Raw genomic sequence first — 24,965 nt, 5'->3', positions numbered from 1 at the left:
ATATAAAATGTGTGAGTCTAACTTAAAGTCAACATCAGACATGATGTTTGTACTTATTGGATTTATTATCTTTTTTTCCCCTGCAGATGCTGTTAATGTTAGTCTGACCACAACGACTCCATCAGCGTACAAGCCCCTCCTCTGTTGTCTGGTGTGTGCACTCTGGATCAATGTTTCACTGGTAAAACTCCCCCTCTAGACTGCTTTATATATTGTGCTCTGAATTTTCATAGTTAAGCAGATACATGTGCAACAACATATTTTTAAAAATGTACAGTTGTACTAGTTCTTTGTCTACTAGCTCAATTCAGAGTGAGATCTTTGTGTATAACTATAAATCCAACACGTAGTTGACAAATTAGAGGAAAAATGCACACCACACACTATCACAAACATCTTACAGCAGAAATTTAAAGTGAATAGTAACAATACAACTACCAATATGTATGCATGTAAAAAAATGATAAAAGATTAAAAAAAAAAAAAAAAATGAGTTCATGGAGAAGATCTGCTGCACAATCAAGAGTTGTGCACCAAATTGTGTCGAGTACTGCTGAACAAGTCATTCTGACAATAATGAAACTGCTTCATACTTCAAAGGAAATTCAGAGCACTGGACACAACTGATCCTTTCTTGAAATTGCAAATAGAGAGGGAAAATCATCAAAATGATGGACAAAAGCTTTGTTGCTGTGGAGTGGCAAACCACAGAATACAACAAATGGAGGGTAGACACATGGGTGATGCTACAGCCTACTTTCTCAGATTGCTGTAACCTGGTGTTTTATCCACGAAGGAAAAAGCCTGGCAGTGTCTGAAGCCGCAAACCAGGTAATTAGGCCACTTCTCTCATGTGTACACTAAAACATTAAATTATACATTTTATCTGCTAATTTATCATTTCAGCTAGTAATTTGTGTTTCTTCCTCTTTTACCATCACAGAGTATCTAGTTTTGTATCGCTTTTTTGTTAACATTCTGTATTGTACCAAATAGAAAAGAATTGCAAAAAAAAAAAAAAAAAAAAAAAAAAAAAAAGAAATATAAAAAAAACCTTACAAAAAAACCTCCACCAAACTTTCAAAAGAGAATCACGTGGCATTTCAGTTGAAAGATTACACAACAGAGTTATTGGCTGCACATTCAGGTGGATTTTCGCTGAAGTTCTTTTCACAGTAAAGGTCTATAAGGATTTCTGTTGCCATAGAGACAACATTTACAAGTGATACTTTTAGCTGATTAGAAAGAAAGTCAACACTGCAAACAAAAATACTCATGGGGTTTTATTTATCTTCTTCACCAACATATAAATTGATATGGCTGCTTTAATTAGAATTAGCATTTTGGGAAATCTGGGAACAAACTGCAGCACTGAAGTTCATCAAGAAAAAGCATGAGCAACTCTTCATTTCCTGTCAAAATCGAGCAGATGTACTGCTGAAGCACTTGTGTTTGCTTTGAATGACATCCATTCTTTAGATTCTTCAAGCTGCTTCCACTGACTTCAGAGATACCCTCCCCACCCTGTGCTGGCATGAGGGAATATCTTCTCAACCCCATGATTCCACGCAATTCCACTGAGACCAAAAGACAAATGATCCTTTCTGTGTCCCACCCCATCCAGAAAGCCATTTTGTCTACGTAATACAGAGCCAAGTACTGCTTCAGAGTTTAAATGGGAAATGGGTACTGCTTTATTATGCTGCAGTGCCTTGAAATGAATGTGGATAATAGATATATTCACAGTGGTATTAATATCCTCGGAGTTCATCTTTTTTTTTTTTTTTTTTTTTTTTTTTCATTCTCCATTTTCTCTCTCACAGGCTCCAAAGTACTTTGCCCTTGGCTATGCCTTATACTAAATGGATTTATGAGAACATTTGTGTCATATTTCCTCCTTTCCCGGATTGTCAAGACAGATTGTCACTGAGCCACTGATTGAGTGGAATCACCACGCAGACTTAGTACCCATTGTCAAGCCCCACATGCTCATCTCTAGGGGGAATTTAACGAGGCAAATTAGCCAAAGACACCTCTCTCAAGGCTTTGCCATTACTATTAAGATGAGGTCAGGGGTATGAAAATAGTAGACTGCATTTCAAATGATCACAGACTTGATGCCCTGTACTGTGTATGATACCTAGCACTACAGTAGACTTTTAGCAGAAAAAAAGAAGACATGGATAGAATGTTCTTCTATAATAAAGAACACTGAGGCCTTTCTATGCATTTAATATCTGAATTTTTGAGCCCAGCAAGTGAAATTTCAGTGGCAGGGCTAAACCACCATAACCTGAATGTTCTACACTACATCTAGCTGGCAAGGCTTGAAACAAGCACCCTGCCACTTTGTCACAAACAAACAGACATCCACCATCACCTCACCCCTTAGCAGTCCAACATTAGCTATCTGTGTTTAAACGGGCAAATTCACAATGCTATGCACTCACAAAATGAGGTCTTGAACTAACTTACTTCCCAAAGGTAGAGTGAATATAAGAATTAGAAGTTAATTTCTCAAAGTGAACTTATGTGAACAATGGGGAAAAACTCATTTATTGGATAAATGGGGAAAATTTTGCTCGATGGGTAGCATTGATGTATACATACATCACTAAAGTACCCTGTTACTTTGAATGCAGTGGAAAACTAAGTGACGCGTAGTTTATCCACTAGCTTTGGTTGCAACTGGTGACCATGTAAAGTAGTGGAAAGAATCCGGGAATTAAACATCTACCTGATGGTGCTGCTTGGTCGATCTGAATCTGCCATGTTGTTTGCAGAAATGCAACTCAAAACTTGTGCGGTTCATCCGTCCTTCTTCACTTATGCCTGCAGAAACTGCTCTCCAGCCTCCGGAGGAGCAGCCTGTTCTCTATTACAGCCAAGTTTGACTCATCAGTCCATTAACAGAAGTAAAATGAGTTCATTTCAGTTCATTTTTTGTTCCTCCAGTTTTAGTATTTTCTGCATGAGTGGAATGGCATCAGAAAAGACCACTTCTGTTGAGACCGTAAGTAGATATACCGAGGTCTGACTGGTTTCTACTACTCATAGAACAGGAAAAGAAATATTTAAAGGTAAGAGGAAAGTCAGCTTGCTTTCTCTTCTGCACAGTACTTCTTCTTTAGGCTTCAGTTAAAGAGCAGGGACACTTTTTTGTTTAAGTTGCATTACAAACATGTAGTTATTTGATGTTCATTGCTCCGTAAAGCCCAGTCCCTGTTTTGTTTTTTTTCTCTCTCTCTTTCTTGAAAGTATGGGACCTTTTTCCCAGGTCCTATCTAGAACATCTACTGTGTGCTACCTCAGATATTCCTCAGGTGTATTTCATATAATTATGTGAATTCTAATAAAAAATGACCTTGATGCAGGCAAGATATGATAACAGCTGAATCCAAAAAGGAGGAGATTTATTTTTCTGCTCAGGGAACATCTGAATGTGCTGGACTCCTCTTAGATATTGTGTCCTGCTAACTTTCTATAGGGGACTCATGCTCCCCCACTCACAGTGCAGCCTTGGAGCACAAAATCTGAGTAAATTTAGGAAACATTAGCTTTAAAACCCATTAATGTGATGGTGTCAATTCTTAAACAGTATTTGCAAATAAATTTCCAAAGAGGTACTAAATGGGCTCTCATCAGACTGTAGTTAAGGTATGCTTGGTTAAGCATGTTCCACTGAGTGTAAAAAAGACAGCTGTCTCAGTGATTGTGGACCATTTGGCTCAAAAACACAGAAAACATGCCTAAAATGGAGAAGAGATGTTGTGCAATCGACTATACCAACAGATATCAGGAAGAAATCATGATTTTGTTTTCATAAACTTACAGTAATGAAGAACAGGAAGTTAAATCTAGATGTCTGAAATCGATGCTTGGAAACATGCATTTGCATAACACTTAGGGGCTGAGTTATGACGAGGGCAAAACTGCTGCGCTATTTAACATTTGCTGCGCAGTTTTGCTCTGGTTATGTTTCTACGATTAGCGCCTGATCTATTAAGACTGCTCCTGTTATCATTTGCGGAGCAAACAGCAGTATTTAAATGAGGATTTAGCGGCGCTGTTTGCTCTGTCATGTAAGGTTCTGGAGAGCAAGGAAACCGCAAACGCAAAATTAACTTTTATCCGATAGAAGTTGAGACAAATAAAGGAGACAAATAAAAATATTGCGGAAGTCGAGGAAAAAAATCTAAATGTCACCAGAAATGCTGCAATATAGTTTCATATTCAAGTTCAATTTATTTATAAGGCACACTAACAACAACCTTTAGGAACCAAGGTATTGTACATATAAAAACATGCAAGGAACAAATAAGAAATAATAAAGGTTTAAAGGCTATAAAGAAAATAATAATAATAATAATAATAATAATAATAATAATAATAATAATAATAATAATAATAAAAGACAGGCATGATAAAGTCTTTAAACTTATCCAGCAATTCTAATATTGCAACGCTGGATCGTCTCCACAATCCTCTTCTCTGGCATTCTAAATATATTAATATAATAGAAAAAAATGCATTATCTTAGTCGCCTTTCATGGTGTCTGTGCCTCCTCCTTAAAATTATTACTGCAGCCATTGCGCGTATACTGTTGTGCCAATTAGCACCTGCTTTTCAGAAACGCTATTTTTAGAGCAAACATAAACACCGCAAACTATTTGCGGGCTACATGAATCCCACTGCTGCGCAAACCAGATTTATTTGCATAGTCTCCTCCCACTAATGTGCACTTTCTGGCCGGAACGCCCATAATGCATATGCAGTAGCTTCAGAAACGCAAAGTGGAGAGCGGCGCAGTTTTGCCAGGATAACTGACGCAGTTCCATGTTTGCGGCTTTGATAGATAAGCTTGGGCCGATTTTAGCGGAGCAAAGCCGTCTGCACCTGTTTTAGTACACGCAAAGCGTTAATAGATCAGGGCCTTAGTGTTTTAAATTTTATAAAAATCATCACTGTATAAAACTTTGGATAACCTAGATAGAATAAATTACACTACTCATGTATTTTAGTAAACCTGATGACCAGGTTCACAAGTCTGATTGTTTTCCCAGAATCATAAGTGGTGATGGCAAATGGGAAAAATGCTTTGAAACTGTACTAGAGGTCTGCTCCCAAACCTCTATCTCACGACTTTGCTCACAAATAACAAGGGCTGCAAAGTGGTTTTTACTGTATGGTTTATCCATGCCTCCAGTTTTCATAAAAAATAGAACATTTCAGTAAAATAAAAAGTGTTAGTTTAAATATGTCTGTGTCCAGTCTGAATATTGACTGGGGACTCCATTACCTTAATTTTGCTGATAAACTTCTCTTTGAGGCTTTTATAAGCGTTCAGGCTTTGCTTTGTGAATTTTAATGAATATGCATATACATATCAGGAATCCTGATTTTTGGACAGATGTTAAAAGTCCACAGTCAAAAATCTTTCGGTGGGAAGCAAAGATCCCCGCTGAGGCCATTTTATTTAAGATACTTTACACTTGTTTTACTCTCATTCCCATGACTGGTGGTAGCTTTATAGATGACTGAACTAATTTATACTTAAAAAGACAAAAACAGGCTTTTGTTGCTACTTGTACTCTTTATCATTAAATAGAATTGTTAATTATGCAATTACCACAAAGAACAATTGCCTTTTTATTTCTAATCACAATTTAAATATTTACTGAGCTGCTAGAAGTAATAAGAATTGTGTATTATTGTGGGACTGCAGGGAACATTTTTGCAAATATGAACAAATAAAAACTGCAAATATAAAGAGAGTAGACATGCTATTTCAAGGGAAACAGTGCAGTGGAGGAGTTTGAAGTAGCCAATCAATCTAGACAAAATTGTGATTTCCCAGGAAAATTATCCTGGCCCTGATTGCATGTATAAATGAGTTTTGTTAATTTATTAACCATCAGACAATGGAGATGACCATTTGATTACATTTTGAATCCCCCTGCTTCACTAGCAGCATCTGTAAAGCACCCCCCCCCCCCCCCCCACACACACACCCACCCACCAACCCACCCCACTATTCACAATCAACAATCAGAAATCACATGAGTGGGCAACGGGCTCTACCGAGGTTTGTTCAGATGATATTCACCAAGAAAATACCACAATTCTATTCCGCAATCATCTTTTATGTGCTTGATTTAAACATAAAACATAATTATTTAAAAAAGGGAAATATACGGCTATGAAATGAACCATAAAAAATATATATGTTCAAAACAGGAACTTGTTTTTGACTCTGGGAAAAACATTCAATAAAACTGGTGGAAACAGACGCAATCAGAAAAACAAACACAGGGGGAGTTAAAAAGAGAGAAGGTGACTCAGAACACAGCAGAGCAGGCTACTGTGTATAAGTAGGTTTTGACCTCATGTGAAGAAAGTGCAGGTTGTTGAATATATAAAAGGTGAAAAGGCACCAAAACTTTAATGTATTTTCCTGAGCTGGTTCGCCAGAGGTTTACCTGCGAGGAGACCAAAAGCTGGAGATGACAGTTAATAATTAACCAATAACGCATCATTCTATAGGCAGTAAAAGCTCACAAAAAATAGTGATCCAGGGGATGGCCTCTGATCATATCTGCGTCTCTGAACTGCTCCAGAGTAAATCCAGTAAATGGTAGTCATGCCGACATAGGTATCTTTGTAAACAGGAAGTCTACTGCTAAAGTATTCAATTTAAAATCCAGTTTAACTGCATAATCTGATCAATGCAGCATATTGAGTTAACTGTTTTACTGCATTCCTACTCTTTAAATACTTTTCGAGGTTTCTTGCAAAAATCACTTAGTTACTAGTATTAGTCAATTACTAGCTTCCCTTTGAATAATGAATTTCCATGAAATGACAAAACTGATATAATTCTAACTGCGTGCACACAGAAATCTAAATATATACAACACTTGAAGACTATTCAGTCCACTTACACAATGGCTGGCAGCCTCAGTCAAGTGCATAATGAGTTGAATTAGATTAAATGACCAATTAAGAGACTAACACAGTAAATAAGCCTGTGGGGATTCCAACAATTGCTGGAGAATAGAATTAAAGTGGAATTAGATTATTGACAGGCTGACTGACAGTGTGGTCAGACAAACAACTCTATTCCTGTCACAATAGGAGAGTGCTAGCTGTCGTCAAGGGATGAAGTAAGCGTGCACAGGGTTGAAATGTGCTAAAATGAAGTATAATGAATAAATGACACAGTAGAAATTAGGCTCTAAACCGAAGCCGTCCTCCGGTGGTTGCACAGAAAATGTGGTGGTCGTTCTCAGACATTATTAGTATGACTGTGTGGTTTCTGAGTGAACAGTGTGAGGTCATACAGAAAGAGACACATACCTTTGCTGGCACTCTCCACATGCTCCAATTCATCTGGAAACCTTAAAATCTCTGGGTGATCCTCTTCACACTTCTCAGCCAGGAAATTAAGGAGTGTTGTGTTGTGACTGATGGATTTAGTGTCTCGTAGCTGAGAAAAAGAAATAAAAAAAGAATAAAATAAATAAAAACAGAATAAATAAGATTTTTTAAATCTGTTTTACACTTATTTTCTTAGCAGATGTTTAATAACTGTTTTATTTGCAGTTCAGAGGGAAAGAGTGAAAAATTTGTTAAATTATGTCATGGTTGCTTTTATTTATTTATTTTATTATTTCTTTAATCCAAAATGATAGCAGAGCTCATGAAAGACATATACAGCAAAGTTGCAGCAGTACAGCACATATTAAAAATGGCTGACGTATCTATTTGCCCATTGTGGTGGTGTGATGCTAGTGCATATCCTTTAATCATTTTCAGAGCACAAAACAATGCCTCTAAATTTTGCTTTCACCCTGAAAGTAACATTTGTGCAGGTTATAGTTAACCCAAGAAGACCTACAAGCTGAAAGTGAAATTCTCTTCATACGATGTTGTTTTTAATGCACATGAAATAAATAAGACCAAACAAACATTTGCATCCAATTACTGGTGGCTAAACAATACTCATAAGAATGAGCACAAATGCATATGCAGCATACACACATAATGATGCCACACCCCCGAGAATAACTCAGTCAGGAGACTTTGACAGTAGATTCTGGTAAGCTTGTGTGTCTCTGGTTATCCTCTAAGGCTAAAAATTGCACATCAGTGCTTTTAAAAATGTTCAATATTTATTCCCTACAGTGATTGCTCTGTTGTTTGAAAGCCATGATGGGAAAGTGAATTAGCACCTCTGTGGATGCACACTGATCATTTCTAGGCTCTCAACAGCCTGCAGATAGACATGCCCACACATGTTCACATGCAAACATGTAGATGTACTTATTAACACATATTTATATACTAAAATAAAATGAATAATAATTGTCAGAAGCAAACATACACATGCTTTAACTGCACAAGAAAATTTTCATTTTATTTTGTTTGATAACCTAAATTTAATTTAGTGGAGTTTTATATGAATTTAATTACAGTCAGCACATACCACAAAATAATAGCTAGACTCAGACTGCACAGACCTGCACCAAGCCAATCTCCGTCAAGGAGAATAATACCCCAAAAGACCCAGCAGCCCACCCAGTACAGCCCTATATTTCTAATCTTCTGGCTCAACAGATTCAGACTATCAACACGATCTGAGTCAAACAATGTCGGATTGTAACATCTACCATGATGTGATCTTGTTTTTAGTTAGATTGTTTTTTTTCCCCAAATGCAATGACTTGTTTCTTATTCAAATATTCCTGAAAAATATGATCAGAATACGTCCATTACGACCAACAGACAAGCGTATGCTGCGAAACACATAACCTCAGCCATAGGAGAGTTAATAATAACAGTACAGGCAAGAAACCATGTAGTGCATTAAAAGTCTTTAAAAAAAGACAGTAAGACAGTTTGATGTGTGGGTTTTCACAAACAGCACCCTGGCTGAGAAGGTGGTAAAGTATCAAGCGCATCTCCAGGTTGGAGCATTTTGTTCTAAGCTTCACTGATAAGACGTAAATATGCCTTTCACAGGAATCTTCAAGCTGAATTAATCTAGTGCCCATACAGAGTAGGACATTGGTCATGCTGGGGTTTCATTAAAGGGGTGAGTGTAAGTGGAGAGACCCTGTGGTTTCAGGTAATAAGGCTGTATTAGAATTATCGGATGAAACTGGAGACTTATTTTTATTGTAAGGTGAATATTACTAACATAAAACTGTGCTAAACCAAGACCTTGCAGCATGTAACCAATTCCTAGACAGTCCACTCTAACTGCTCTCCTCCAGCTAATATTGTTTATCTAATATGAGCAACTTTAATAAAATAACAAATTTAGAAAAAAAAAAAGAATAAAGGCTTATCTTTATTAAGTCGAGCATGAGAGAGAAGCAGTCAATTTTGAATGAGAAATTTTTATCTACCAAGCATGTGTTGATAAGTTACATTAAATGGTGTGTGTGATTTAGAAAGATCAATCTAAGAGAAGTGGGGAATCAGCATAAAGCAAAAGGTGCTGATGTTAAGTTTCACACTATTCTATATCATGGATTTCAGTCAGTTCAGCTTAGAGGTATTGCAAAGAGGTATTGCAAGACCTGTCTCAGGTGCTGTGGTGTATATGTGCACCACTTGTGCAGAGCAAGTGGAAGTACAGAGTTCTTTAATCAGAAACCATTCTTTGTCCTATCCACTTTACAGTTTAAAGTGCTAAGTCTGAGCTCCACGGCATCAGCATGTACTCCTTATAAGCTTATGGTACCATAGGCTTTATCTCAGTTTAGTATTTTTATCTTTCCTTTTTTTAATTTTTTTAGTTACTTATAAAATACCATTTTTAGAGTAGCCACACTCACAATGTGTCTTATCCCATTATGTTTTAATAGGGCAATGAGATGTAGTGTGTGTGCATTTTACAACTTCAAACAAATGTGTTCATTTGAAGTAGATGGAAAAAACAATGCCTCATTACTGTGTCGCTGAGAGCAACTTCAGAACAGTAATATCATTCTTTTTTTTTTTTTTTTTTTTTTTTTTTTTTTAACATAATTTGCCCTGAGGTAGCATTATTGCAAATCCCTCACTAGCTGGTACAAAATATCCATGTATAAAAGAATTTAGAACGGCAAGCCATATCACAAGCAAACAAGTTTCTACTTAAATATCTAGATTGGAAATAAATAAATAAAACAATAATTAACTAATAACAGGAGAAGTGGCGATGGGACTATAAAAGTCTCACACTAACAGAAGGATTGTCGGCTCTTGATTGCTCAATTTAACATTTGCAGATGGAGCAGCAGCAAAGTACAAACACATTTTACAGCCACTCATAAAGCTCTATATTATGCTGCATTAGTAGAAAGGTAAAAAAAAAAATAATGCTTTGTTTGCATAAAATTACATATATAGAAGTGGTTTAAAAAAAAAGAAAAAAATCTATAAATACAAGAGTTAAAAAAATCATCTCATGCACAAACAGGTGCTTTGATCACGAAGTGTTTAATGACACTGGTAATTCTAACAGAAACTTCAACTGTGGAAAATGTGATACTTTGAACACAAGGTCACACTAATGTTAGGAAGCTTGTTACCAAGTCAAGTACCTAATAGACTGCCTGTTCTGTTCAACTTAAATTGGACATAAATCATTTCCATGCAGTCTTTAATTATTAAGTAGAGCCAGTAAACATGTTTTTCCCTCAGCATAGCAGGGATAATACAGAGAAGCACTATTTTTCCTGTTTTTGAGTCATACAGCCAATGGATATATAGATTTACTAAATGTATATTTAAAACCACGTATGTATGTGTTTATGCATTTTGAGAAATATGCATATAATCTTTCGAAGATATATGTAAAGCTGAACAGCATTTTGGGAAAAATAATCTGTTCATACACTGGACTGACTTTACCCAGGTTTCACTGAGTTATTTCCAATAGTCTGAATGTCTGATGTAGAGGATTTTCAAACGTTTATTAAAACATGATTGAAACACTTTGCTCAACACCTGATTCCCTGGGCATCTTCCAACATCTATGTATGAAACCACTTATGAGACAAAACTGGCTTTTAAGAGATTTGTGTGGTCTGGACAAAAAAAAAAGAGCCCAAATGGAGGGCTAAATGTTGCAAGCAAAGGTGGGTCCAAATGTGCTCTTCCCCTACTGATTATTGCCATCATCAACCTCCTCCCTGATGAACCCATTAGGTACCCTCGACCTGCCACCCAGGGGGCCATTTACTTGATTGACTAAAGTGAAAAAGCATATTTTTTTCTTTCTTGCCCATCAATAATGGCCCAATCAGCCCCATGAGGCGTTACCAGGCTCTACATTGACACTCAGTGCTGATTCAGTCAGCTTGCAGGAATATCAAAACTACACTGCATTCCCCACAGTAAAGCCCTTTCTACATACTGTAGAGAACCCACATGATCACTAGCTTCAAACTATCAGTGGTGGTGTTTGGAAGTCATATATTATTCTTCTCTCGTCCCTGTATTTTCCATACTCCATGCCATTAACTCGTTTGCCATATTCATTCAAGAAGCTTTTAAAGGAAATCACAGTGATAGAAATAAGTATGACTAGCATTCAAATTAGCTGTGGCTACTCAAGATATTTTAGGACTTCTTCCTATCATATACTATATAACAAACTGCCATTATTGATTATCTTGCAATGGTAATATAAGGTAACAGGAAGTGGTTGTGATTGCTAAAACCTACAGTGAGCTAAACATGACTTCAACCCCACCCTTTTTAAATTTCACCCAAGTGCAATGCAAGTTGGGAAGACAAGATGGAACAATTTACTCAAAAATTAAGAAAATCAAAGAGATGGAAATTAAAAAAAATATGGTGCAGCAGCTTATTATTACTGTGAACCCGGAAGGAAAGCTTGTTGTTCAAAGCACCACCTTCTGCCAACAGCTGTTGTAGGTAAAGGTGTTGTAGCAAGGCAAAGGAAAGATTTTGTTGACCAAGCATTTTCAAACTAGTTGACACAAATACTCCAGGGGCTCTTTAAATTCAAGCCCAAGTTGTTTATTGGTGATGCGGTTGTGGTTAAGCTGTGATCGAAATTGATAGTTAGGTTTTTCTAGGTTTGAATGACTAAGAACAAATCATGTGCAACTGTATGGGGCACTGGAACTGCAACTGAGAGTTTCTCTGATGTTGAAAGATATTTAGTCAGTGTAGAGGTAAGAAGTATGTCCAAGGCTTCACTTATATTTCATAATCTGGGGTGGCTCATTTTGTGAAAGGTATTTACTGAAAGTTGTACATGTTTTGTTTTCTCCATGTTGTACTTTCAGAAGCTACTTCCTGTGGCTCATTCTCCTTTTTAAGGAGGTCACTTGTTATTTGATGGTGTTTAAGTTATGAGAGAAAACAGCAGCAGCATTTTTTTTTTTAAGATTAGTATTATGAGTAACAACTGTGAACTCTCTTTAGCTGTCGATCACAAATATATAATAATAATGGATTGGATTTGATACAGCGCTTTTCGAGGCACCCAAAGCGCTTTACATAGTGTATCCATTATTCATCCACACCTCACTCATACCTGGTGATGGTAAGCTACGCGTGTAGCCACAGCTGCCTACGGCCTCTCCGACCATCACCGAACATTCATCCACATTCATTCACTAGTGATGCCAACACTGGAGGCAAGGAGGGTTAAGTGTCTTGCCCAAGGACACAACGACAGTTGACTGCGGCAGTGGGCGGGAGTGGGAATCGAACCGCCAACCTTCCGATCATTGGACAACCTGCTCTACCGCCTGAGCAACTGCCGCCCCACGATATATATCAAGTACATCACAGAAGATAAGAGTCGTAAGAGTACACCAGTAGATCCTCAGGAAGGAGATCCTATGTTTCTTTCTTTTCTTTGTTGTCATTTCTCTAGACTGGACGGCTCAGTTGGCAAGACATCCAGAGACCTGAGTTGGAATCCCACAGATGTTGCTTTGGAGAAAAGTGTCAGCTTAAATGACTGTATGGCGGGTGGCTGGGCAGACAGGAGACAGCAAGGCAGGACACTCCAGAGTGGGCAACAAGGCTAGGACCCCTTGAGCACACGGCTGAAGCACAAAGGGAAGAGGAGCTGGGACAGCTCAGGGAAGCCATGGGAGGACTGTCCCACTCGGAGACAGGAACCAGAGCCAGACGTGAAGGAGAAGCATCTCGCTTATGGAACACCCCTGGGAGATGTGTGATGGAGGAGCGTCATGCTTGGGAAAACCTCTTGGGAACAGTAACGGAGTGAAGGAGTACCATCCTGCATGGAGACAGGAATCGGATCTAGAGGAGATGGAGGAGCATCCCACTCTGAGACAGGAACCAGAGCCAGAGATGAAGGAATAGCGTCCCTTATTGGGACTCCCTCAGAAATGTGTAAAGGCAGGTCCCCATGAACTCGCTGTGGAACTCTGAAGAGTTCTGTGGTGTCATTTGCAGGAGCAGAAACAAGTTGTGGCAGAATAAGTGTCAGCAAAGATGGTGGTTCTTTGGATGCATAGCTGTAGTAATATGGGACCCCCCTGGTGACAAACATACGAGAACGCACAGAGACAAAAAAGGCAGGTAGTAAGAGGACCAAAGAGCCAGGCTGGGGGCAAACCAGCAGAGGGCAAGATTATGTTGCTAAAACTCACCACTTCTGGATGATGGTTGTTTGAATCAAACCTGGTTCCCCAGAAATGTGACATCTTTTCTGGAATGGTTTCTGCCTTGTTGTGGGGACAGATAACCAAACGGCATAGAGGCTTTCCTCTCCCTGTGGACACTCCTAAACATTTCAAAATAAGACTGTCACGCTGCATGAGTGATAAGGACCCAAATGCAGAGTGAAGAGGCAGGAGGCAGACAGGTGCAGGAATAAAGGTTTAATGATAAGAACTGATGGTGACAGGGCTGGAAAATTAAAACAGAGACACAGACTTACAAGGACAACATGGGGGAAATGACAACGATCTGGCAATGAATAAAAGAAACCAAGGGGTAAATATACACTAAGGAGAACAAACTAAACAAGGAGCAGGTGAAGCAAATTAGCAAATGAAACCAGGTGTGTAGATAACAGGATATAAAAAAGAATGTACTGCAGGAGGGGATGTACTACAAAATAAAATAGGAAACAAGGAGAGCAACTTGGGTAAAAGTAAATCCAACAAAAACCCAAACCAAACCAACAGATCATGACACTCTGAAAACAGACTAAAATATGCACGTAAAGGACAGCGGACAGAAGGTTCCATCCATATGTGTATTTAACATAAAGCATAAATAAGGCTTAAGATGGTGTGTGCATATCTGTTGTGCTTTGAGAGCAGCTGACCTGACCTAATACTGTATAATACGAATGACGAATTTAGGGAATTTCAATAAATTGTGGTATCTGCTTTTGTTTGCATGTGATGAGTTTAGGGGCCATCTGGAAATTTGTGGCTATGTAAAGCATCTTATGTGAGATTTGTATTAGTTTTTTTTTTTTTTTATGAGTCCAGCAGTAATCAAGTTAAAACATGTGATCTCACTGTCATGTGTGCTGGAGCATTAGTTTGGATACAGAAGGAGGCAACCATCCATTAATTTTCTATACCCACTTATCCTAATGCATGTTCATCAGGGGGGCTGGAGCCTAGATACTAGGCAAAAGGGAGGGTACATCCTGGACATATCACCAGTCCCTCACAGGCACAGAAGTAGACATGTTTGGTCAAATTTTAAATAAACTCCACACATTCTGAATCACCTTTGATATTAATGTCAGTTTACATTTTACACATTTTAAAACATGTTTTCTTTTATTGTGCTGGGTGCGTTAGTAGTGTGTTACCTTGCAGAGGAAGCTGACATTGAAACCAAATGTCTGCGCGTTCCTTGAGCCAGCATTCATGTAATTGCCAATCAGCAATATCAACTCCAGAAGTTTGCTGAAGCCTTCACTCTTCTTCACCTCTTCGCAGGCCAACGTCACACTCATGATGTCTGGTCGGATGTTATTCACCTGCTCCTCAAACGTCAGCTTAAACAGAATGCCATTGAGACGTGGTCGTAGGAGCTTTACAGAACTCATCTGAGAGGCAAAAATGAAACGACAAGTAAGCAGCCTGCACTGGATTAAAACAAAAAAATGACCTGTTACAGATTATATGATCAACGTATGTTCAGCTGAAACATTGTCCCACATAATGTCTTCTATTTGTGTGAATGTAACTTATTTCAGTTCAATTTATTTAATTATTTTTTTGGGATTTGCTGAGATCGCAAAATAGCCCAACAATTTACATAGATTTATTTTTTTCTATGTTTGGAATTTAAACTAAGCAAGTAAAATATGCTACTGCTGCCAATCATGTGTAAGGTCCACCCCCAGAAATATACAGTATGTATTTAGTTGTTAGCAACATTTTGCTGGTTATCACCAACTCATGACACATTACATGCGAATGTCAGCATCAACTAGGTACAAACAAGTTTTAAACATTCCTCTACAATGATTCCTAGTCATTAATTACGCCCTTTAAACCCTGAAGGATCCCTGAGATTCAGTGTATAAATTGGTATATCTTATCATGTGATAAGCAGTTCAAGACGGAGGAAAAATCTCATGAATGATTTCAAGTGTAATTACTGCTGTAACTAATGAACTGAAAATCTTCTACACTCTTTAGCAAATGAGATTAACCCATTTGCTACAAAATTTTCCCCTCACAAAATGTTCCATTTAACAGATTTGTTGTATATAACAGCCCCAAACTATATTTGCAGGATTGGGAGTGGAGTCACTGAAGGGAGCGAGGAAATAAATGAATAGGGAATTAAAACAAATAATATACAAAACGCAGCAATACACATACATATCACCCATTGTCTGTCTCCATCCAGTTCCTTGCAGACATGTCATGTGTGCACACAACAAACACACAGGCACATTTACTCCCCCGTCTTTCTTACTTGAACTGATTTGTATACAATAGGTGGAAATCATGTTGAAAGCGAGTATGTTGGTGACAGCACAGGCAGAGAAAAAGGCTTGAACATTGCTTATTTCCCAGGGGGAACCAAATATCTCAGCAAAAAAGAGCTGCTTCATCAGTAGAAAGGTATGTGATCACAACATTGGTGAGATCACCAGGGATACTGCCACCTCGTGTTTTATTACATTTTCTAAAAGATATAGGTGGAAACACTTCAATAAGTAAAGGGATTTAAGGGCGTGATGAAGCATGTCTGCAACCCCTGGGTGTGACTTAACAACTTTTGCTAAAGTATATTTTGACACTGGTTTTGTTGTGGACTTAAAAGGCAACATCTCCTTGATGAGACACCCTCAGGTACTCAGTAAATAAATGGAAAGGGTAAAAAAAAAAAAAAAAAGTAATTAAAAAGTAATTGCAGCCGTAACTAAGTGGAAAGGTGAAAGCAGCTTGATGATGCATGTTGCTTTCCTACAACAAATTAACAGTGCAACAGTTTAACCATACTTATAGAGTATTTCTCATTAGTAGCTGTAAACCCCAATGAGACACATGCTAGTGTGAAAAGACAGCGGGATAAATTGCCAGTATTCAACATGGTTCAAACACGTGTTCAAAACAGGTTAAAAAATGAAACAATGTTTAAGATTTTCTACCAAATTCATCATCATCCACTTTCAAACCCACTTCGTCTGATGGTTACTTGCAGAGTAGACTGTGTTCCAAGTTTTCCAATATTTTACCCACGGCATTATCTAGATTGCATCTGGGAAAAAGAAAAAAAAAAAAGAAAAAAAAAAAAAAAACTTTCTATGTTCATGGTAAATTGATTAAAGGATGGGGATACATCACCAGGCCGGTTGACTACAGCTGCATACTTTTCAAAGACTGTTATTACAGACAGGATTCATAGCCTTAGGATATGATTTTATCATGAGACAACATTGACAGCTGATGTCAAACTACGGCATTCACAAAGTTCTGAATCCCCATCAAAAATTATTGAACTATCCTGTGCTCAAGTCGAAAGGACTTTTTGTAACTGCATCCTCTCATTTTTTGAAAGTTGCAGAGTTACCAAGTTTAGACTTGTTTGGTCCTTTTTTTCCTGTTACTGGAAGACACAGACAAACATGTCTCTGAATTCTATATATTTTAATTGTGTGATCTTTCCCTCTTTGACTGGCCAAATCAAACTGTTGCCTAGAAAGTGACTGAACAATGAAGACATTGTTGAATTTTGAAACAGTTCCTGATTGTAACAGAGTGACAGAGTTTGTATGTGTTTTCATGTAAAATCTAGTAAATTACACTCACCACAATGCCAAATTGCTCTGACTCCACCAGTTCGTCATATTCACCCTTTAGTTCAGCTAGAGCACTCAGTTCTTTCTGCTCAGGCAGATTCTTTATCAGGTTCTGCAAATGCAAGAGAACAAACACAAACATCAACACTGTAACTCAAACAAACAAATGGATGAAGACATATCACATGCAAAAGTTTGTTTAGGTTCAAGACTTTTGTTAAAAATTAAACATTATACATTTAATTCTAATAGACCATATTTTATTCACTAAGGCACCGCTGCCTGTCTGCTTATGGTCTAGCTGAGTGCATTAGGTCACACAATTACTGCTCACTGTTGGTTGTGACTGTGAGAGTTGTGGCCCTAAGCCAATTACTAAACATGCCAGGGACCTTCAGATAGCCGACCTTCTCCTACATAATGCGCATCACCTTGCAACTGTCTATGAAACACATACAATAGGTTTGCCATTAATTTGCTACTGCCTGATAAATTTCTTTTGTACTAGCAGAAGAAAACATGATGCAGCTGGTGGTGGGGAGGTTGAAGATTAAGATGGAGATGAGGAAGATAATGGGAGGGGCTGCGTTTTCTGTAAATGTTAATTGTTTGTGTGAAGGTCAGCCAAGTTAATAAAATTGACCACAGCGACTTTTCCCCCTCTTTTTCTCAGAGGAGAAGAAGAGAAAGAGGTGCCCTTTCCAGGTCTTTGCAAAGCTTCCTTCCTCATTAGTTCCTCAAATTTATTCAGTGGGAGCCGACAGGCATGGGACCACGTGACCAGATGGGAGCCCAGACAGAGGAAACAGAAAGCAGACGCTGCTACCGGGCCACTGACCATGTTATAGACCTCTGCAGCCATCAGAGTCAACACAGCCAAAGTCTACTGCCCACTAATGATGACATCTCTGTCTTTCCCTCAGGGAATTCAGTAATATAAAAAGAAAGCCATACTGCAAGCCTTGGAACCTTGTTTGGGATGGAGTCATTAAATCAAATTCTGCTTTCTTTTGCCAAAGCCTCAATTAGGGTCTGCAGCAGGCAATGGTGCCTTAATAATGAAAGCTTTTGATCATATCAGGCGAAGCAGAAAGAATTGTTGTTGACAATAAAAATAAATAAATCTATAAAAATAAATCTATAATTGGAATTGTTAGAATCATATCAGAGCTGCATGATGACTGAGTAGATATTTCACCTTTAATTCTTTATTTCTGTTTTTAGCAATGAGAAGTTCATGCCCTGTTTACCGCTTTGGTATCAATTCTTCTCAAAACTTCATTGAATAACGTCTTCCTAATCCTGCTCCATACCTTCACTTTGGGTGGAAGTAATCTATTTTTCTTTTCTTTTTTTCTTTTTGGTCTAAAAATGCAGCCTTGAGATGCAGTTGTAAAACCCTTGTTGACTAAAATGCAGATGTAATGTGCTTTTAGGGAACTGAGTTTCAGCCAACCTCACAGATTAATCCATTTAAGAGGAAAGTAGATGTAAGCAAACAATGTACTAGGAGAGAAGGGGGGTAAAGTTAGCAGCTGGACAAATAAAGTTTTCATTGGCTCTAAACAACACAGGATCACTAAAGACGGACATCATTCAGCCACTGCAACAGTTATTGTTTATACTGAGGCAAATCAGATTCATGCAATAGATCTTTTCCAATCACTTGAGTGTGGTTTGTCACAATACAAACTGAAAAAAAGTCAGTCCTCGTCAGTCCTTAAAGTGAAAATCCCCCCTTCTGCCTGCTGATATGGCACGTTTCTATCTGTGAAGCTATAATTTATCCACTAATTCCATGTACAAATGTGAAATTAATTTAAAAACTATTTGTAGATGCCACCACTAAATGCAATTCAAACTCAAGGTAGTGGAAAAGTGAATCCACTTGTGCTTGTCATTTCATCTGTCTGTCATCTTGTTAATTATCAGAAACCCCACAGAGTACAATTGACACAAAGGCAGCGCCATATGTGAGTCAATGTGAGAGAATGGGTGATGATGCCGGGCCAGACTCCTCACAACGGGCCACCAGACACACACGGCAGCCTATGAGAGATTACTTAAAGTATGCTAGCGATACTACATGTTCATTTAGCTCCTTGAGTGACGATGAAGGCACTACATATCAGCACATGTGACAAGATACAGGGAATTGTGAGGGAAAGAATTCTGCAAACAGCGGTATGCTGAGTTCACATCTCTGTAGCTCAGAGCCTTTCAGCAGCTCCAGCTATACAACAGTCTTAGCCATGTCTGTATTTATTATGGTTACAGCTCCAGCAGCAGGCATATAATTGTCTACCACACATGCCTCTTTTTATTCTTGTTATAATCAAAAATACATATGCTTTAACCATCAATCAACTCTGTGCCTCACTATAAGATAGCAGAATCAATTCATCTTTGCCTGGGACAGCAGGAATCCAATAGTACGAGTCAGCACAATTATTTCCATCAGTGTGAAAACATCTGAAAACACAACACAGGCCTGTCTGTCACAATGCGTTAAATTTCAATTTGTACAAAAACAATCTATCAAACATACATCAAATTGTTAATGCTTGTTATTTCGGTTCTGAAACAGATTGGGAGATCATTGCACTAAATAATCAATGTACAGTAGATTTACTGACAGCAGGTTAAATCAAGGACTCAGAGAGCCCAACAGTACTGCTGCTGCTTCTCCCTCAGAGTAAGCTGCAGTTACAAAGGTAAACTGTAGTAGAAGTGGCCAAAGTTATTCCACCATTGCTACCCAGACTGTGAAAGTCATGTACCTGAAGAAGGGAAGCAGCTAAGAGGGGAAAAGAGTGTGAAAGTAATGAGATACAGGATACGGTTGAGTAAACATTTGTTGAGGATGACAGTATCTGCAGGGCTTTTACTTCCATACTTTGATCTCTGCTGCTGTCAGCCAGCTTCCTGTGAATTGAGCTCACAGTTTCAAAGCATCTGCGAAGCCATGCCAAGTTAATACCGGACAGTATCACACATGCATTAGTCATACAATTAATCAGACTGTTTAGAGTGCTGCATGGGGTTAAAGATAGTGGATGCTTATGTAGTGGAGCTCAAGTGCAAAGATGGAGTGAACTTCTGATCTACAACATTTATAACTAAAAAAAAAAATAAAATAAAATCACATTATGTAAAAGTAACGACAAAAAAAGAAAAAAACATCAACTTTTTCAAGTTTGACTTATATTTTACGACATACTTTACATGAAATGTTCATAAAGCACAGAGAAGCACTTTGTCAGGAGTAATGTGAAAACAATAAAGAAGCAAGAGAACCTTTCAAATATTGTCTATGATACAATAGCTAATGAAGGTTTTCGCAGAACCACTGACTCCTTCAAACGCTGGGTCAAATAAAGCAGAAACTGATAACTCAAGGGTGATCTGAGCAAACGGTTCATTTCTGAAAGGCCTATGAGAGATCCATTAGACAGGCAGAAGAAGAGAAAAGCTGCCATTTGCTTGACATATGACTTTCCCCTTTTAATTGATTTTCTCTTTAATTTTAGGAGACTAAAAGAAACATGAAAAACGTGGTGTTCTGCCGATGCTTTGTGATGAAGACCAATCAGGGACAGCCATCTTCCTGCGGTGACACCTCAGCAGGATCCTAACCTGGCTTGTAGCAAATCACCAAAGACTTTGAATCAATAACTAACTAATCAGCAGATGAAAAGACTTTTTAGTGTTCTGCAAGTTGTTAATCTCAAATCTGTTGTCAGCTTAAAAAAGAAGATGAGGGAAAAGAAGGTTCCTACAACTATCGAGCGGAGGTTCTTTCATAAGAGCAAGGGCAGTTTTGATAAATTTGAGATGAGGTGTAGCACCAACTATTTTCAAGATGATCATAAACATATTTTTTAAATGAATAAAGACAACGATAAAAAAAGAAATACTACATTCAACTTTAAATTTGTTTGTTTAGTTCTCCCCTTTAACAATACCCAGTACCCACACTGTTCGGCCCCTCAGATGAGTTGTGTCATTATATTCTATAATTATATTTAGCATTTTAAGTTGGTTATATGACAACTTAAAAGTAATTTGTTCTTTAATTATTCTGAAAATGTGCTTTTTCAAAGAATATACTCATTTTAGTCTGTTTCATGGGAAACACTGCCACCTATTGGCCGTAAAACGTAAGCAGCAGCTAAGCAGCATTGAGTGGCTAACGGGTTTGTTTCTCCAAACACACGGTGTGAGCAGTCGCATGTGTCATGTTTCTGCCAATCACCACATCCATTGCCCTTAAAAAACATAATCTGTACATTTGACTGACTGTTGGTGTGTATTAATTCATTTCTGTTTGTCAATATGGGTTGTACTTAATTGGTGGAAGCCAGCTGTTACCGGTTAGCATAGGATATGCTAGCGTGTATCATGACCTTTATTCCTTTTTGCATTGCAGTTTAACAAATCAAAATAAATAATGTGGTAGACCAGTAAACGCTCTGAAGAATGTGGCATGTCTTCTGAAGCCAAATGTGTTTAACTCTGCATAGGCTGAATAAAAACATTTAGCTGAGGACAGATGACATGTTCAGCAGTGGTATTTATTCCACAGAAACATGATCTCTAGAAGTTATAGATTGTAAAAGTGAATATTCAAGCTTTCCAACAGTGTTTAATACAACGCCAATTATGATTACCGAAGGCAAGAAAGAATTGGCCAAAAACAAATTCCCTTGCTTTTTGTGCAAAGATATAATAAACAAATAACATACAGAACATTCCACTATAATGCAGAGTAAAAGATCAGTCAATATCCTTCGGAAAATTGTATTTTTGGACATCTCCAAAAGATGTGATGGTGATTTACCTATCCGTCTCCAACATGTATGGCCCATTGACATAAAAACGTGTTGACATTTTAGGAGTAATGGGGGAAAAAATTCTTCCAACATATGTTTTCCCATTGTCGGGTAGATAGTTTTTCATTTAGGTCTTGTTCCACATCTTAGTAGTTTGTGTTCTTGAAATAGATATTTTAATAGATTAAGATTATTTAATCACATACAAAGGTCTACTGGTACAAGATGTCATGTTCTGCATTTTAGCCCAACACACTAGGAGAAAAGAAAAAAGAAAAGGAAAATAAAGAAGTGACAAATCTTGTCTCAGAGGCAGGTATGTTAAACAATGAACGTCAGTCAAACAGACTGTAAAGTCTTCAGAATTTACACCCTGCCAAAACCACACAAACATCTCAAATCTCACTGTGAGCAAAGCTACAGAGGCAGACTGACAGGCAACAAACTTAGTGTGACAGATTCTAAAATCGCATTAAACTAAATGAGAAATGCAGTTTAAGAAGAAGAAGACACAAACACTGAGAGAGAGGAAAACAGGTTGAGAGAAGGAAGGGGGGAGGGATTAATTTTAGTGTTTGAGCTGGAAAACCTGACAGACTTAGTGTGACATTATTTTTTTATTTTTTATTCTCTTTTTTTAAGAATAAAATATGTAGGATTTTTTTTTCTGCACACCTGGGAACTTGCATTTATCATGGAAGGTGTGAAGTAGAATTAAGAGTGAAACTAAGAAAGTAAATACTGGTTCAATCACAGAAACATGGAGTGAAAAGATCAAAACAGCTGAATTAGGAAAAGCAACATGAGTAAAAAAAAACAGTAAAAAGAAAACTAATATATATACAGTATATATACACAAACACACACATACACACTTATATATATATATATATATATATATATATATATATATATATATATATATTTGTGTGTGTGAGTGCGTATGTGTGTTTGCGTGTTATGAAGACAAAGCTAGTTTTGTCTCAGATTAAACATTTACTGTGTTATTCGATATTAAACTTTACATTTAAATGACCATATGACAACTTCTCATTTTAATAAAACTTTGCTTGACGTGTAAAACGAGCACAAACTATACGTAAAACATTTTCTCTGAAACAAATCTTTCATCATGAGCAAAAGTGGACGCACTTTTCCTGTAATAAATCTTCAGTTGTGATTATTCTTCCTGGGCAATACAGTCATCCGAATACGGAGCCAGTATATGAAAATGTCAATCAAATAAGAAGAGAGCAAGCATGCAAAACATTAATAGAAATTAATTTGTTTGTGGATTCTGCTGTCTGAGTGTCTCTTTGAGTGATGTGCCATCTGTCACAGCAACAAAGACACAGAATTGGAAAATGAAAACAGAAAACTTTTTTTTTTTCTCCCCTCCATAACTTGGTTATGAAAATACACCACCCTGCATGCCAGAGGAGGAGCTGAGTGAACTGCACATAATCAAAATTTAAGTGATGTGCTGTATTGTGCACAAGCTCACTTGTGTGTATTGCTTTCAGTGTGTACATAAGTGTGAATGCTTCTGATCAAGATTCAACCTGAGGACAGCGTTCCTGGCCAAGACCCTCTGGCCAGAGATCAGCAACTTTGTGATGATCAGGGAAAAGTACATGGTGTCTCTTGGGTCCTGGCCATCAATTTTTGAAGCCCATTTAATATTGCACCAAACTCACACTCCTCTCCCTTTCCCCTTCTTCAACTTTTACCTTTACTTTGTTTATTTAACACCTCCCCTCCCTTCCTGACTTGTGTCCCCAACTAAACCAAATCCGCATAATGTATTTCACGTTTCATTGTTAAATTAGCATTTGATGCAGAAGTGTTTTATTTTGTGTGCCAAAATAAACCACAATTAAGCCCATGGGGGACTTGTTTCTCCTGCTTAAGCTCTAATCCAACATGCCCATACTTATTGCCTTGTCCCACATGTGCACTTTTACACTATGAAAACGATGCCCAACAACATGCCAGTCTGCTACAATCACCTGTTTCAGCAAAGAACAAAGGCTGGTATGGGCACTGCCAGGCCCTGCAGCCAATGAGAAACCACATGTAATGATGGGCCATGCATATGGATGAGCACAGCACTGATGTGGATGATTGACAAGAGAGATAAACAATAATAACAAGCAAGGCTAGTTTGAAAGAGTCCTATGAGACCCGGTGGAAAGGTTGTTGCCATGGTGAGCTGAAGGGAAGAAGTGAAAAGCCAAAAGCTTGTAACACTTGTGTTCACTTTGACAGCCTAGTCAGAATGTTTGGCTTCAGTGTGAAACATTATTGCATTTATGACAATTTGAAAGAAATGGATCACTATTATATATCATTTATACAGCATTTATTCATTCATTTTCTATACCACTTATTCCAGTTCAGGGTTGCAGGGAAGATGGAGCCTATCCTAGCAATTAGCAGGCGAGAGGCAGGGTACACCCCGGACAGGTCGCCAGTCTTTTGCAGGTCTAACACAAACAGACAAACAACCAGTCACACTCACTCTTAGGGGGAATTCAGAGTGACCAGTTATGCACATCTTTGGACGATGGGAGAAAGACGGAGAACCTACGTATACACGGGGAGAACATGCATGTGGGAAGAAGAGTTTGAACCAGTGAGTTCTTACTGTGAGGCCGCGGTGTGGAATTGCTTAGACTTTCATGTAGCTCTCCACACTTCTATAGGATTTTTAACGTCTAACATCCTACTGCTCACCCGAATTCATAAAATAAATGCTGACGTCTTCTACTGTTTTCTCAAAAGCACTAGTATGTCAATCAATGGGCAGAAAGATATGCACACACTGACTAGTTTGAACATGCTG

General features: G+C 38.0%; 1 protein-coding gene across 7 annotated transcripts in view; it reads right to left on the bottom strand.

The window, feature by feature from the left end:
* Positions 1 to 24,965, bottom strand: part of diaph2 (diaphanous-related formin 2) — a 367,693-nt gene that overhangs the window by 132,024 nt on the left and 210,704 nt on the right. For all 7 annotated transcript variants that reach the window (XM_041989577.1, XM_041989581.1, XM_041989580.1 and 4 more), the window contains 3 exons: positions 17,299 to 17,400; positions 14,838 to 15,077; positions 7,358 to 7,487 (listed from right to left, as the gene is read on the bottom strand). In XM_041989577.1, coding sequence (XP_041845511.1) covers positions 7,358 to 7,487; positions 14,838 to 15,077; positions 17,299 to 17,400 — 472 coding nt within the window. The remainder of the gene's footprint in view (positions 1 to 7,357; positions 7,488 to 14,837; positions 15,078 to 17,298; positions 17,401 to 24,965) is intronic.

Source organism: Melanotaenia boesemani, chromosome 7 (genome assembly GCF_017639745.1).
Source record: "Melanotaenia boesemani isolate fMelBoe1 chromosome 7, fMelBoe1.pri, whole genome shotgun sequence".
In the NCBI taxonomy this organism is placed as follows: domain Eukaryota; kingdom Metazoa; phylum Chordata; class Actinopteri; order Atheriniformes; family Melanotaeniidae; genus Melanotaenia; species Melanotaenia boesemani.
Note: the sequence above shows the minus strand (reverse complement) of the source record. Positions and strands in the feature narration are given on the sequence as shown.